The sequence below is a fragment of the Populus euphratica genome, unplaced genomic scaffold (assembly GCF_000495115.2).
Source record: "Populus euphratica unplaced genomic scaffold, PopEup_1.0 scaffold555.1, whole genome shotgun sequence".
NCBI lineage: Eukaryota > Viridiplantae > Streptophyta > Magnoliopsida > Malpighiales > Salicaceae > Populus > Populus euphratica.
The window spans coordinates 128,302-141,931 of record NW_011500432.1 but is presented as its reverse complement, the minus strand read 5'-3'; the positions used below and the strand labels follow the sequence as shown (position 1 = coordinate 141,931).

Sequence of the window (13,630 nt, the reverse complement as noted above, 5' to 3'; positions counted from 1 at the left end):
ATCAATTGTTCAGCAGTAGCAGCAGAGATTATGATTTGTCGTGCAGAAGATGTTAGAAATTCCTGTTCCACAGCATGATCAAGAAAAGACAACAATTTATCATAATAACCATTAACATTTAACAAACCTATGGGTTTATGGTGAATGTGCAGTTGAGCCCAAGAGGAAATATGAAAGATCTCTTCCAATGTGCCTAGACCACCTGGTAAAGCAATGAAGGCATCACTAAGTTTGGCCATCTTTTTGTCCTTCCAATTTACATGGTTAAACATTGCATTCATTCAAGCTGACATTGTGGAGACCTGAAGTTCCTTTCCAATTATTTTTCCAATGATGTCCCCTTGTGCTAAAGCTTCGAGGACGACCCCCAAAACATGACTACCTCCTAAAAATACAGCTATTGACACACCTCCCATTAACCCAAGACTGCCTCCCTCATACACTAAATGAATCTTTCTCTCAGCTAGCACTTGACCAAGATGATTTGCTCATTCTAAAAACTCCTTTTCTTTCCCAGGACTAGATCCACCAAAAACACAAATATTTCTTATATGATGACTTGAGGAACTTGCCATTTCTACACACTTCTATATTTGTTGAATGTATGGGTTGAGTAGAAATGAAAGGAAGGAAGACAGGGTTTTATAGATGAGAAATTAGAAAGGAAATCATAACACCTATATGTAGACCAGCTAGAGTCTCACACACTCTCTCTCTTTTTATTTATTTATTTATTTACTTTAAAAAAAAGCGTGTATATGTACAGGTAGTTGTGATTGTGGCTCACATCTTCCCTTGGTTTTACGTCCAAGAAAGGCTTAAACGCCCTCTATGGGTCGGGGATATGCTTCCCATCCAGTTTTCTTAGAAACTGGCAAACAGGGTCTTTTTTAGTTAGATTCCCAAGACTAAGTCGATCATGTTCTTTATGAAATAGTGGCCATAAATCATGAATTACACGATGCACATCTCTACTAGAATACGTCTTAAGAGTCCATAGAAGATTATCTAAAGACTCCTTACTCTGGCCATCCTTAATGAATTGTATTTTATCTTCACGGTTTATAGATACCATTCCTAAAGAACGACATTGTGTATTACAAGTCCATGTAGCACATCGATGACAGACTTCTAGTCGTTTTGCACGACGTTTCTTTGCAAAAGTGCTTTTACCTGTTCCAAGCATGTGTGAAATAAAGAAATTAGAGGACTCACCTGATAATCGGACCTTTGCTTCAATCAACCAGTGAATATCTTCAGGTATTTCATGATTCATTAACAATCTCAATCTTGCACATCTAGCACGGTAAATTTTTGTAATTGCATTCTGAGGCAAAGCGAGAAAATACTTTTTCAATTTTTCAAGATTAGTGTCCATTTTCAACTGAGAATTGGAAGAGAGATTCAAAAAATTGCACAAATATATACACAAATATCAGTTATTGTGGGAAACTGAAAGAACCGACTTAAGTCACGGAGTACCGTTGTCCGCCATTTGACCGGGGTAAGAGAAACTAGCAAAAAACACTCAAAAAGAAACACAAAAACAATGTAAGAAAAACAAAATAATCAACCTTTATCTACAAGATCATTCAAACTAGTTGATTCATTTTCACTAGGGAAATTATCAAAGTAAGCTTTCAAACGATGTCCATTTTCCTTAACAACATTGTCATTCATTGAATTCTCAATATCACAGGCCCCATAAGGATTGTTCCATCTTGATCTTAGCTCTCTAGAGAATGCATAAAGTTGAGAATTATAAAACAAAACGTTTTGACCAGAATCAACTTTTTGACAATTTTCACAAGTTTTGCAGAATCCATGTGTGTCCTTGAACATGGTGGGCCAATAAAATCCATTTTGAAAGATTTTTGCAACTGTCTTTTTTGACGAGAAATAACTTCCACATGCTTCAGAATGACAAAGTTTAATGACACTACTTACCTCATTGTCGGGAATGAATCTTTGAAATATTTGATCAGGACAATATTTGAATAAGTTAGGGTCATCACAATAAAAATTCTTCACTTTGTTCAAAAACTTTTCTTTCTCTTGAGTACTCCAATCAGCTGGCAAATCTCCTAAAGCAAGAAAATTAATATTTTTATCATACCAAGGCATTGGACTAAGAGAAAGTAAGGATTCGTTAGGAAAGTAATCATCGATTGGTGTGATGTCAGATGTCGAATCTGTTGTCACTGTTGACAAAAGATTCGCATCAACATTTTCGGTGCTTGTTTCATCCGTGATTTCTTCCTCAGAATAAACCATTTGCAAATCTTCAGTTTCATCCAATTCATTTTTACTTAAAGTAGATTCAAGTTGATCATAAACTAATTCATCAATATGATCTACTTCTTGTAAATCATTATCATCTCCAGGTTGCTTGCAAATGTTGAAAATATTCATCTCCAATGTCATGTTTCCAAATGATAGCTTCATCAGTCCATTCCTACAATTAATCAATGCATTAGAAGTTGCAAGAAATGGACGTCCTAAAATAACAGGAAATGAATTACATGCTTCAACAGGTTCTGTGTCCAAGACAATAAAATCCACAGGATAAATGAATTTATCGACTTGTACTAACACATCTTCAATTATTCCTCTAGGCACTTTTACAGATCTATCGGCAAGTAAAAGAGATATAGAAGTTGGTTTTAACTCACCTAGATTGAGACTCTGAAAAACTGAATATGGAAGTAAATTCACACTAGCACCAAGATCAAGTAAGGCTCTTTCAATTTTATGCTCTCCAATAAAGCAAGAAATTGTAGGACAACCAGGGTCTTTATATTTCAAAGCATTATTATTCTGAAGAATAGCACTTACTTGTTCGGCTAGAAAGGCTTTCTTTTTCACATTCAGTTTCCTCTTCACAGTGCATAGATCTTTCAAAAATTTAGCATAGGAAGGAACCTGTTTAATAGCATCCAGCAAAGGTATATTGATCCTTACCTGTTTGAAAATTTCATAAATTTCAGAATTGTGATTGACTTTCCTTTGTTTGGTCATGGCTTGAGGAAATGGAAGTGCTGGCGGTGAATCAGTCGTTTCTTTGCAATTTTCAGATTCAACCCCTTCCTTACCCTCAAAGATTGACTCATCATCTTTCTCATAAGGTTCAAGAGAGGGTTTTTCAATAACCTTACCACTGCGCAGAGTAGTGACTGATTTGACTTGATCCATGTGTTGGCTTCCGGAACTACTTGCATTTGCATTGTATTGCCCTTTGGGATTTTGTTGTGTTTGAGATGGAAACTTACCTTTCTCTTGGAAACTGAGAGCAGATGTTAATTTTGCAAGAGTATCTTTAAAATCTGTCATGTTTTGAGCAAGTTGAGTATTGATTGTCTCTTGCTTTTCAATGAATGCATGCAATGTTTCCTCAAGATTTCTTCTAGGAGGTGGAGCATAAGGAGGTGCATATCCATGAGAATTTTGGAAATTATGGTGTGCTTGAAACGGTGGTTGTGAAGTTTGTGCATTGTCACTCTTCCAACTGAAATTTGGGTGATTCCTCCAACCAGGGTTGTATGTTTGGGAGTATGGGTTGTGGTTGGCCCTTTGAAAACTGTTTAAAGCATGGGCTTGTTCATGGAGACATTCTTTAAAAGAAGGCAAGGTTGGACAATCGTTGGTTGAGTGTTCATTTGTTTCACAGATTTGACACACAATGTTTTCAACAGATTTTAATTGACCACTCTTTTTCAATTCTAGTGCCTCGACTTTTCTAGCTAAAGATGCAAACTTGGCTTGAAGGTCATGATCTTCCCTAAGGTTGTACATACCTCCACTAGATGTATGAGGTTGAGTTTTACTCGGTGCCTCACAAGTACCCGCGGTGTCCCAATTTTGAGCATTTTCAGCTAACAAGTCTAAGTACTCCATTGCTTCATCAGGGTCTTTATCTTCAAAAGTTCCATTGCACATCAATTCAACCATTTGCCTATCTTTAGGTGTTAACCCTTCATAGAAATGTGAAACCAATCTCCATGTTTCAAAACCATGATGAGGGCAAGTACTAAGCAAGTCTCGATACCTATCCCAACATTGGTAAAATGTTTCTCCTGGTTTTTGAGTGAAAGTGGTGATTTGTCTCTTGAAAGAGTTTGTTCTATGAGATGGAAAAAACTTCTTTAAAAACTGTTGTTGCATTTCATCCCAAGCACGAATGGATCCTGGTCTTAAATTTTGTAGCCATGTTTTAGCTTTATCTTTTAATGAAAAAGGAAAAAGCTTTAATCTAATGGTGTTCATGCTACAATTTAAATTATTATATGTGTTGCAGACCTCCTCTAGATAATCTTTTATTGACTCTTAAGACGCATCCTAGTTGACACGACGAAAAGATTGTTGTCTTCTCCCAAGTGCAGGAGTGTCGAAGTAATAAATAACCCGGCAAGACCGGGGTCGAACCACAGGGAGGTTAATTGTACAAATTATAAACAACAATTATAAAACAACAATAACAACAACAACAATAGTAATAATAATAATAATAATAATAATAATAATAATAATAATAATAAAGAAAAAGAAGGAGAAGAAGAAGAAGAAGATGAGAACTTTGAGATGGAATATTAATGTAACGATTAAACAATGATAATAACAAATGTCAAGGTTAGAGGTTCCACTAATGGTATATCAAACAAGTATAGTATAAACTCTTATTATTGAATTGGAAACCACACACAAAGGAGGTTCCAATCAGATTATATATTGTTAACATGATTACATTAGTCATCTTATTCGATTAATGCTAATACTTGTAAATCTCGTCAAGCATTCATGATTATAACTTATGTTAACAACAAATCAAGTTTCTTTCATAGCTCAGGTGTCGGTTATACCATACATTATGGGCTATGAAAGTGCCAAGCATTGGGTGTACCAAGTGTTATACAACATAAATCAAGATTAGTCATTTAACAAGCAAAGTATTAAAGAGTGAACAAGATAACAAATACAAAACATGTTAGTATCAAACATTAAAGTCCATATTAAGTTTACACTATACTTATTCTTACACCATTAGTGTAACCTTTTCACCTTGACATAATAAACTTAGCTAGACATAATGAAAGAAAGAAAAATAAATAAACAAAATAAGAACATAAATAAGATAAGAGTTAACAAAGCAAAGGAAAGGAATTGAAAGGCATAAACTGATATTAATGAAAGCAAAGCATAAACATTACAAAAAATACAAAGAGAGAAAACAAGAGCATGATCTTGATCTGGACACCAAGATGCCTAAATGCATGGCAAATGCCTCCTTTTATAGGCCAAAATTGGGAACTATTGATTTGATGACTAATTGATGAGTGGGTGGCCAACTCTTGACTTGGTGACAATCCTTATCTTCTCTTGTCTACCCAAAACGTCATTGATAACGTCAAAATTGGAACCACTTGCAAACATAAAAGTTGTATGCAATTGTCTCAGCTGTCTTGTGTAAAAAATTCTGCTCATTTGGACTTCTAGAACTTCAGATATGGCCAAAATACTGAACAGTGCTCGGGCTGGAGGACAGATTCGGGCTTTTTTTATTGTTGCTATATTTGGACTTGAAAATGGTCTTTCTAGATCTTGGGCTTTATATGAAAGTTGTAAGCCTATGTCTTACCTTTCCATCCATATAAAATGGACCTAAATCTGAAATCTACAACTCCAGATATGATCCAAGTACCGAACAGTGTTCCAGTTTGGACTGCACCGACATCTCTTTTCGGAGTTTAGCCATCTCTTTATCCTTTCAATTTCAATTCTTAAATTCATCAATCAATCCTTTCATTTATGTGATAGGCTTGCATTAAAAATAGACATTTACCACAAATTATAGGTATCTTATATTATTAGATACATTATTATAAAACATGTTTTAGTTAAGGAGTTCAAGTGCAAAATGATGATATAAAACCTTGATAAAAATGTACTTTTAAGTACTAATCACTACTCACTCAACAATTAGTCAACAAATAAATAGTTCCCAATTTTGGCCTATAAAAGGAGGCATTTGCCATGCATTTAGGCATTTTGGTTTTCAGATCAAGATCATGCTCTTGCTCTCTCTTTATTGTAATGCTTATATTTTACTTATATTAATCTCTTATTTATGTTTTTCATTTCCTTTTCTTTACTTCGTTAACTTTTATCTTATTTATGTTTTTATTTTATTTATTTATGTTTCTTTCTTTCATTATATTCAATTAAGTTTATTATGTCAAGGTGAAAAGGTTACACTAATCGTGTAAGAATAAGCATACTATAAAGTCAACATGGACCTTAATGTTTGATACTAACATCTTTTGTATTTATTATCTTGTTCACTCTTTAATACTTTGCTTTTTAAATGACTAATCTAGATTTATATTTTATAACATTTAGTACAACAAATACTTAGCACTTTCATAGTTCAACCGTATGGTATAACCTACACATGTGCTATGAAAGGAACTTGATTTGTTGTTAACATAAGTTATAATCATGAATGCTTGACAATATTTACAAGTATTAGCATTATTCAAATAAGATAATTATTATAATCATGTTAACAATTTATAATTCGATTGGAATGTTTTTTGTATGTTGTTTCCAATTGACTAATAAGAGTTTCTACTATATTTGTTTGAAATACCATTAGTGGTTTCTTTAACCTTGATAATTATTTTTATTATTGTTTAATCCTTATATCAATATCACATTTCAAATCTCTCATCATCATCATCATCATCATCATCATCATCATCATCATTATTGTTGTTGTTGTTGTTTATATAATTAACCTCTATATGGTTCAATCTCGATTTTATCAGGTTATTTATTATTTTAACACTTTTATACTTAAAAAAACATTAATTTTTTTATTATGTTAACCTCAGCATACCACCCCCAATTCCATGGTCAATCAAAGGATATTAATCATTATGTAGAATAGTATTTAAGAAGCTTCGTTCATCAATGGCCTCATAAATGGCACTCCTTATCATGGGCAGAGTTCTGGTACAATTCCACCTTTCATGTATAGACTGGAATGACACCATACCAGGTACTTTATAGCCGACCACCACCATCCCTTCCAGAATATTTTGATGGATCAACATCAGTTCACGATGTTGAACAAAATCTCCCGACCTGTGATGAGCTTCTGCTACAGCTCAAACACCACTTGGCAACGACAACCAATAGCATGAAACAAATCACTGACAAGAAGTGGCGGGATGTGTCCTTTCAAGAAGGTGATATGTTGTTTCTTAGGCTACAACCTTATCGGCAAAGCTCTGCTTTCAAAAGAGCACACCAGAAATTAGCAAGTCGGTTCTTTGGTCCTTATCAAATTCTTAAAAAAGTGGGCAACGTGGCTTATAAATTGCAGTTACCTGTGGGTGCTCGTATCCATCCTGTCTTTCATGTTTCCTTACTGAAGAAATATATGGGAGATGCAACCGAGACACGCATAGACTTTCATTATCATATTGGAGCCTGAGACTCTCACTGATCATCGCTGGGTGAAGCAATGCGGTAAGTTCCTTGCGAAGAGTCGATGAAATGGAAACACTTACCATCAGAGAAAGCTACCTCGGAAGTGACCGAGTCGCTGTTTCACCAGTTTCCATACCTGAACCTTGAGGACAAGGTTCCACTTCCTGGGGGGTATTGATAAGCCATGAAAGTCTAAGAGAGCAACAAAGCGGAATCCCAAATACAGTGAAGGAAGTGCAGGCAGAAGACCAAGACGAACTTGATAATTAAACCCACGAAGGCTTAATTGTAGGAACCAGAGCAGCTCACGTGAGGGGCTTTACCACGTCAACTAATCATGGGGGGTAGTGTTAGGCATTACTTTTTCCATTCTGTTTTGCAGTAAAATTGATTTTGTAACCGTTGCAGTAAAATCTCCATTTTCGGCTGTATATCCGAATAGTTGATTGAAGTTAAGGTATTAATAAGCTCTGGAAAGAAATGAAAAGGGATACTAGAATTTCTATCCTATTTTATCTTGTGATTCAGTCCTATTGAATATTGACTTTTGACAGGTATCTTATCACAGGTCTATTGGATTCCCTGTCTCCATTTTTATATTTGTTACAAAGACAGTCAACCAGTTACCATATTGGGCATATGGTTCGTCTTCGCCTCTTGTGTGCCAATGGGATCCTTTTGGGCAGCTTGCTTTAGTTAGAGCATGGAGATTCCACTAGTTTAGGATTACTGATGAAGCACAAGGATGGTTAATTACGACATTGCAGCAATTGCCCCCGCCTATTCTGCCTGAATGTCTATATGACCTATATGATTTCTAAAATCCTTTCTAGTTTCTTGTTCATTTCCTACAATGCACTTATGAGCTGACCTTGTAACTTTCTATTTTTGTTGCAGAATTGTCGGTCATGAAAAAAAAAAGCAAAAAGAAAATAAAAGTACAGGTATCTGCTCTGAAAATCTGTTCTCTTCCGAAAGAAGAAAAGGTCCATAGCTTCATTTCCCATTGATATAACTTTCAACAGCTCAACTAAAACACGTTCACAAAGTTTGTAAACCTAAAAGGAATGACAAGAACCAGGCAAGAAATGCTGCCATTGCAAGCAGTTGGTGATCTATGACCACATTATGGCTGTGACATCCAAAATAAGGATGCATTGAATGCCAGATGTGGAAATAAGCTGTGCCCACTTTTCACTCGGTCAATTCTGCTTCAACTTCTCTCTTCTTGCCTTTTCTCTTCTCATTACCACCCTGTTCCTGTTGCTCAGCCTTTTTCTGAGCTCGAATCATGGCTCTTCTAGCACGAGGTCGTATTTCTCGCACTTTTCGGGGAGGCATCACATATGGTTCAAGAGGCCGATCACCAAAGGGGTGCTCACTGTCAGGAAAAATCCTTAGTTTCCGATCTCTATCCTGTGCCCAAAAATTAATAATGTCAAACCATGAGGTCTCCATTTATTTCAAAGAATACATAAAAAAAATTGTCTACAGAAACCATGTGAAAATTTCTGAATCAAACAATGTTAGTAACCAGTAGCCCATGCTCCTCATGGGATATTTTTAGCACGCAAGATTGAAACACCTCTTTTATTGGAAATGCTAGTTAAAGCAGTAGAAAGATTCATTATGTTTTTTTATCTCATTACATCCCAAATTGCCTACAATAATTTTTCTAGATGGTAGGAAAGTTACAACAGAGTTTAATCATCTTATCTACCTGCATTTCAGAAATGCAGAAAGGGTTGTCAACTACATGCAATCAAGTGCGGCAAATGCTAAACCTTACTAAGACAAGTATCCCTATAGATTAACAATGATGGGGAATGTGTTAGAGGGAAGAAGGAAAATAGTGAGAATCAATCATTTCAACAGAAGAAAGACATCAAAACATAGAAAGGAGTAACGCACATCACGCAATTTGTTTCTTGGAAGCATACGCAAAACAGCTTTTCGGATCACTTCTGTAGGGTCCTTGGCCATCTGATCTTTTAAACTCCTTTCCTTGAGGTGTCCTATATACCTGCAGAAAACAAATAATCAATCAACACAGGACCAAACTGCATTTGCTCCCTTTGTCTACATCTCAAAATTGGAAAGCAAAAGTATCTCATTTTCGTTGACAGTCAAAAGTCCTCGGAAATTTCATATTCCTCTTCTATAATGTTTACTCCTTTGATACCAAGGAGATTTAATTAGTCATTAATGCCCAACAATCAAGTAGATGAAGATAAGATCATTTATTTCCCCATTCTATTTTACATTCCATGAAAATTTTGGTTTGTGGAGTGAAAATCAGAAAAGATGATTGTTGATCGCTTATCCTTTTGATGTTCCATATTCCACAATAACTAGGAATTCAGAGATAGAAAATGTTATGATACTTGCCCAGTATGCCAGCGGTAAAACTTATCAGTCATTTTTCTCCCGGTTACACAGACATCCTTTGCATTAAGCACAACACAAATATCACCATCATCACGATAAGGGGCGTAAGTTGGCTTATCCTTGCCTTGAATAACTGTTGATATTTGAGATGCTAATCTTCCAAGAACCTATTAGAAAGCAGGTACTGTTACAATTTCAAACTTAAAGAACTGAAAAAAGAAAAGGTAGTATAAACCAGTTCAAATCTAGCAAGATAATGCATATTAAAGAAAAAGAAATAGTGGGACCATTTCCTTCACTAAATCCTACATCTTTGCCAAGCTTGTTACACAAACTATTAGCTGATGGACTCTGGTTTTTATTTTCCCAAATGACAGTAGAATAAACGAGTATCTTTGTTGAAATCCAAGAATTACCTCATCTCCCATGCAAGCTGGCTATTACAGGAAAATTCTGAAGCATAATAAATCTATAATATCTTGGAACAGCATATTGGAAAAAAATAGAGATCCAACCTGGCCTTTGGCATCAAATACTCTCCATCGCAGACCTTCCAGATTAATACGTTTGAGGCCAGCAAGTGCTTTCTGTAAGAACACATACAGAACAGCATTTTCTATTATTGATTCCAATGCCATCTATCGATTCATAAAACCACAGGTATATAAATGTTAAACACATGCTTTGTCATCTGCACTAAGAGTGCATAAAGAATCCATCAAGCAAGTATATTAAGTGAATGTTTCTCTCCTTTGTCTCTTATTAGAAAAATCATTTATATTTATTATTTAAATTTTAAATTTTATGTTTTTCTTTTTTAAAAAAGGTGTTTTTTCAGTTTGGAAATTCAGTTTTTTTTCTTAATGAATGTTTCAGCTTGGTTACAAAATCAGTAAAGAGTTTGCAAGTTCCTGCAGGTCAAGAACCCTGCCTCTTAATGGCAGTAAAAGGCAGCAACATCAAGGTTTTAAGGCAAAGAGCTGAGCAATAGCTCAAGAACACTATACTGCACGACTATAGTCCCAACTGTAAAGTCCTGCCTTTACTCATGTTAAAGAATTGGCATCTAAAATGGCCAGATGTCAGGGACGTGAATGCGCACGTCACAATACTGAAATATCTCGTGGCCAGGCTATGTACTTGGAGCTTTAAAGATTGAATGGAAACATCATGCAGCCCATCTGACTTGATTTAGAAAAACCCTCAATTTGGAGGGGTCACAATACTCGGCTTTACTAGAGTTGTTTGGTGGGCTCACTGTGAAGATGATGTAGAGATGGTGGTGAGTGTAGTTCAGGTAATAATTAGCGGTCAAAATAATTCCACAAAAAAAATTGACCACATAAAAAACTAGAAAATCTAATTTTCATACACTATTGAATGATTAAGTTTGTAGGCAATGCAACCCTGAAGACACCGGGCATCAAAGCATTCCTGGGCGGCGAACATATAAATAAAATCGTAAAAAAGACAAAATTAGAGGCATTTTAATCTAATACAATACATTTTACGAACAATTGGTGTGCTGAAAATGAAAGTTAATTTCTCTACGAGTTTGGGACAAAAGAACCTGGATTTTCGACGGAAAATGAATGAAAGGAATACAAAGAGAAAAGAGTCACTAAATATAAAAAGGAAGTACCTTCATGTTGCCATTAAAAGCGCTAGCTGCAGCTTGGCTTGCCATTTCTCTTTTTCTCTCTACACAAGTAAATGATTTCTCGTTTCTCGACTACAAATCATTCGCCTGTGTTAATAGCAAAAGAAAATAAATGATTTATCAAACTACGCATAGAAACAAAAACACTGAAAACAAAATTAAAAACCAAAAGAAGGGGTTTAAGCTGGAAACCTTGAAGATAAGTAGGGTTTGTTTGGAAAAGAAAAGAAAAGTAAAGAAAAAGAAGCTCGCAGCAGGGCATAATGGTTTTGGGCCTTCTTTTCGATACAAGTAAAGGTTTCTTAGGCTTAGAGAAAGCCCAGGTTTTATTTTTCTTAGTGCCTTAAAATAATGCTTTCGTTAACGCTGTTTTATACACATTTATTTTTATTTTTATTTATTTATTTTTATTATTATTATTTTATATAGATTGTCAATTTTGTTAAGTTGTGTCGGAACGGCTAATATATCACGTTTCAGTTTTAAAAACAGGATAAACTAGAAAAAAATTCATTTCATTCGTAATCTCAATCTCAGCACATTTTAAAAATTTTATTAGGAAAATTCTAGTTTTATTCCGGTTATTTCGTTGTGGTCAAATAATATTTTTTAAAAAAAAAATTAATATTTTTTTTAATTTCATCTTCCAACACTAATTTATTAAATATTTGATTTTATAATTTTATTGTAATTTTTTTTATAGTTATCTTAATCTTATAATTCATATCACGAGTTTGATGATTTATCCCAATTAACTTGTTTTTTTTTCTATTTTTTAATTAATTTTTTTTAAGTTTCATCTTTTAACATCTTCAATATTTAGTTAATTAAGAATTAAACTTTGTTTTTTGTTTTAATTTATTTTTTATGAAATTATCCTAATCTCATTACTCGAGTCACGAATTTTGTGAGTTAACCCAAGTAGAATTAGATCATTTTATTAATTCTTTTTTTAGATTGAATTTTTTCTCAATTTTATTATTTAACAATAGGTTTATTAGGAATTGAGTTTCATAATTTATTATAATTTGCTTTATTTGAGATTATCATAGTCACATGACTTGGGTTGTGAATTTAAAAGGTTAATTTAGATTGATCCAGGTCAATTCATTATACTATTGTCTTAATATTTTTTTAAAAAAGATGTTTTGAATTTTTTTATCCTGACTATATTTTTATCAGTCATTTACGTTGTCTCAAAACCTGTTGAGTCAATCAAATTATATTGGTTCAACTCTTAGATTTTTACTTATGTTTAAAATTTATATTGTATAATCTTAAGTTAATCCATTTTTAGATTTAAATAGAAATTTAAACTACACAACCTCAAAACAAAATCAAAATATATCATTTCAATTAAAAAATTAGAACACTAATCAAAAAGGAATTAATAACATTGTTATAATATTATTAGAGATTAGATTCTCCAACTAACTCCATAACACGACCAAAAGATTGATGTCTTCTTCCAAGTGCAGAAATATCGAAATAATAAATAACCTGGTAAGATCGGAGTCGAACAACAAAAATGTTAACTATATAAATTATAAATAACAACAATAACAACAATAAGTTAAAGAGGACTTTGAGATTGTAAGATTAATATTAGGATGAAATAATGATAAAAATAAATGACAATGTTAAAGGATCCACTAATAGTATTTCAAACAAATATAGTATAAACTCTTTTTATTATTCAACTAGAAACCATGCACAAAGGAGGTTGCAATCAGATTATAAATTATTAACATAATTACATTAGTTATCTTATTTGAATAATGCTAATACTTGTAAATATTGTCAGGTATTCATGGTTATAACTTATGTTAACAACAAATTCACTTCCTTTCATAGCATAGGTGTAGGTTATATCATATGGTTGAACTATAAAAATACCAAGTATTTCTTGTAGTAAGTGTTATACAACATAAATCTAGATTAACCATTTAACAAGTAAAATATTAAAAGTGAACAAAATTACAAATACAAAACATGTTAGTATCAAACATTAAAGTCCATGTTGAGTTTATACTATACTTATTCTTACATCATTAGTGTAACCTTTTCACCTTGACATAATAAACTTAACTAAAT

At 33.6% G+C, this 13,630-nt stretch overlaps 1 protein-coding gene across 1 annotated transcript; it reads right to left on the bottom strand.

Moving 5' to 3' along the window:
- Positions 1–8,437: 8,437 nt before the first annotated feature.
- On the bottom strand, positions 8,438–11,839 carry LOC105114644 (50S ribosomal protein L13, chloroplastic-like). Its single transcript, XM_011011262.1, has 6 exons — positions 11,729–11,839; positions 11,519–11,623; positions 10,392–10,463; positions 9,877–10,043; positions 9,400–9,511; positions 8,438–8,904 (listed from the first exon to the last, which is right to left on the bottom strand). The coding sequence occupies exons 2-6, from the start codon at positions 11,561–11,563 to the stop codon at positions 8,683–8,685; spliced, it is 618 nt and encodes a 205-aa protein (XP_011009564.1). The 5' UTR covers positions 11,564–11,623; positions 11,729–11,839; the 3' UTR covers positions 8,438–8,682.
- Positions 11,840–13,630: the final 1,791 nt, after the last annotated feature.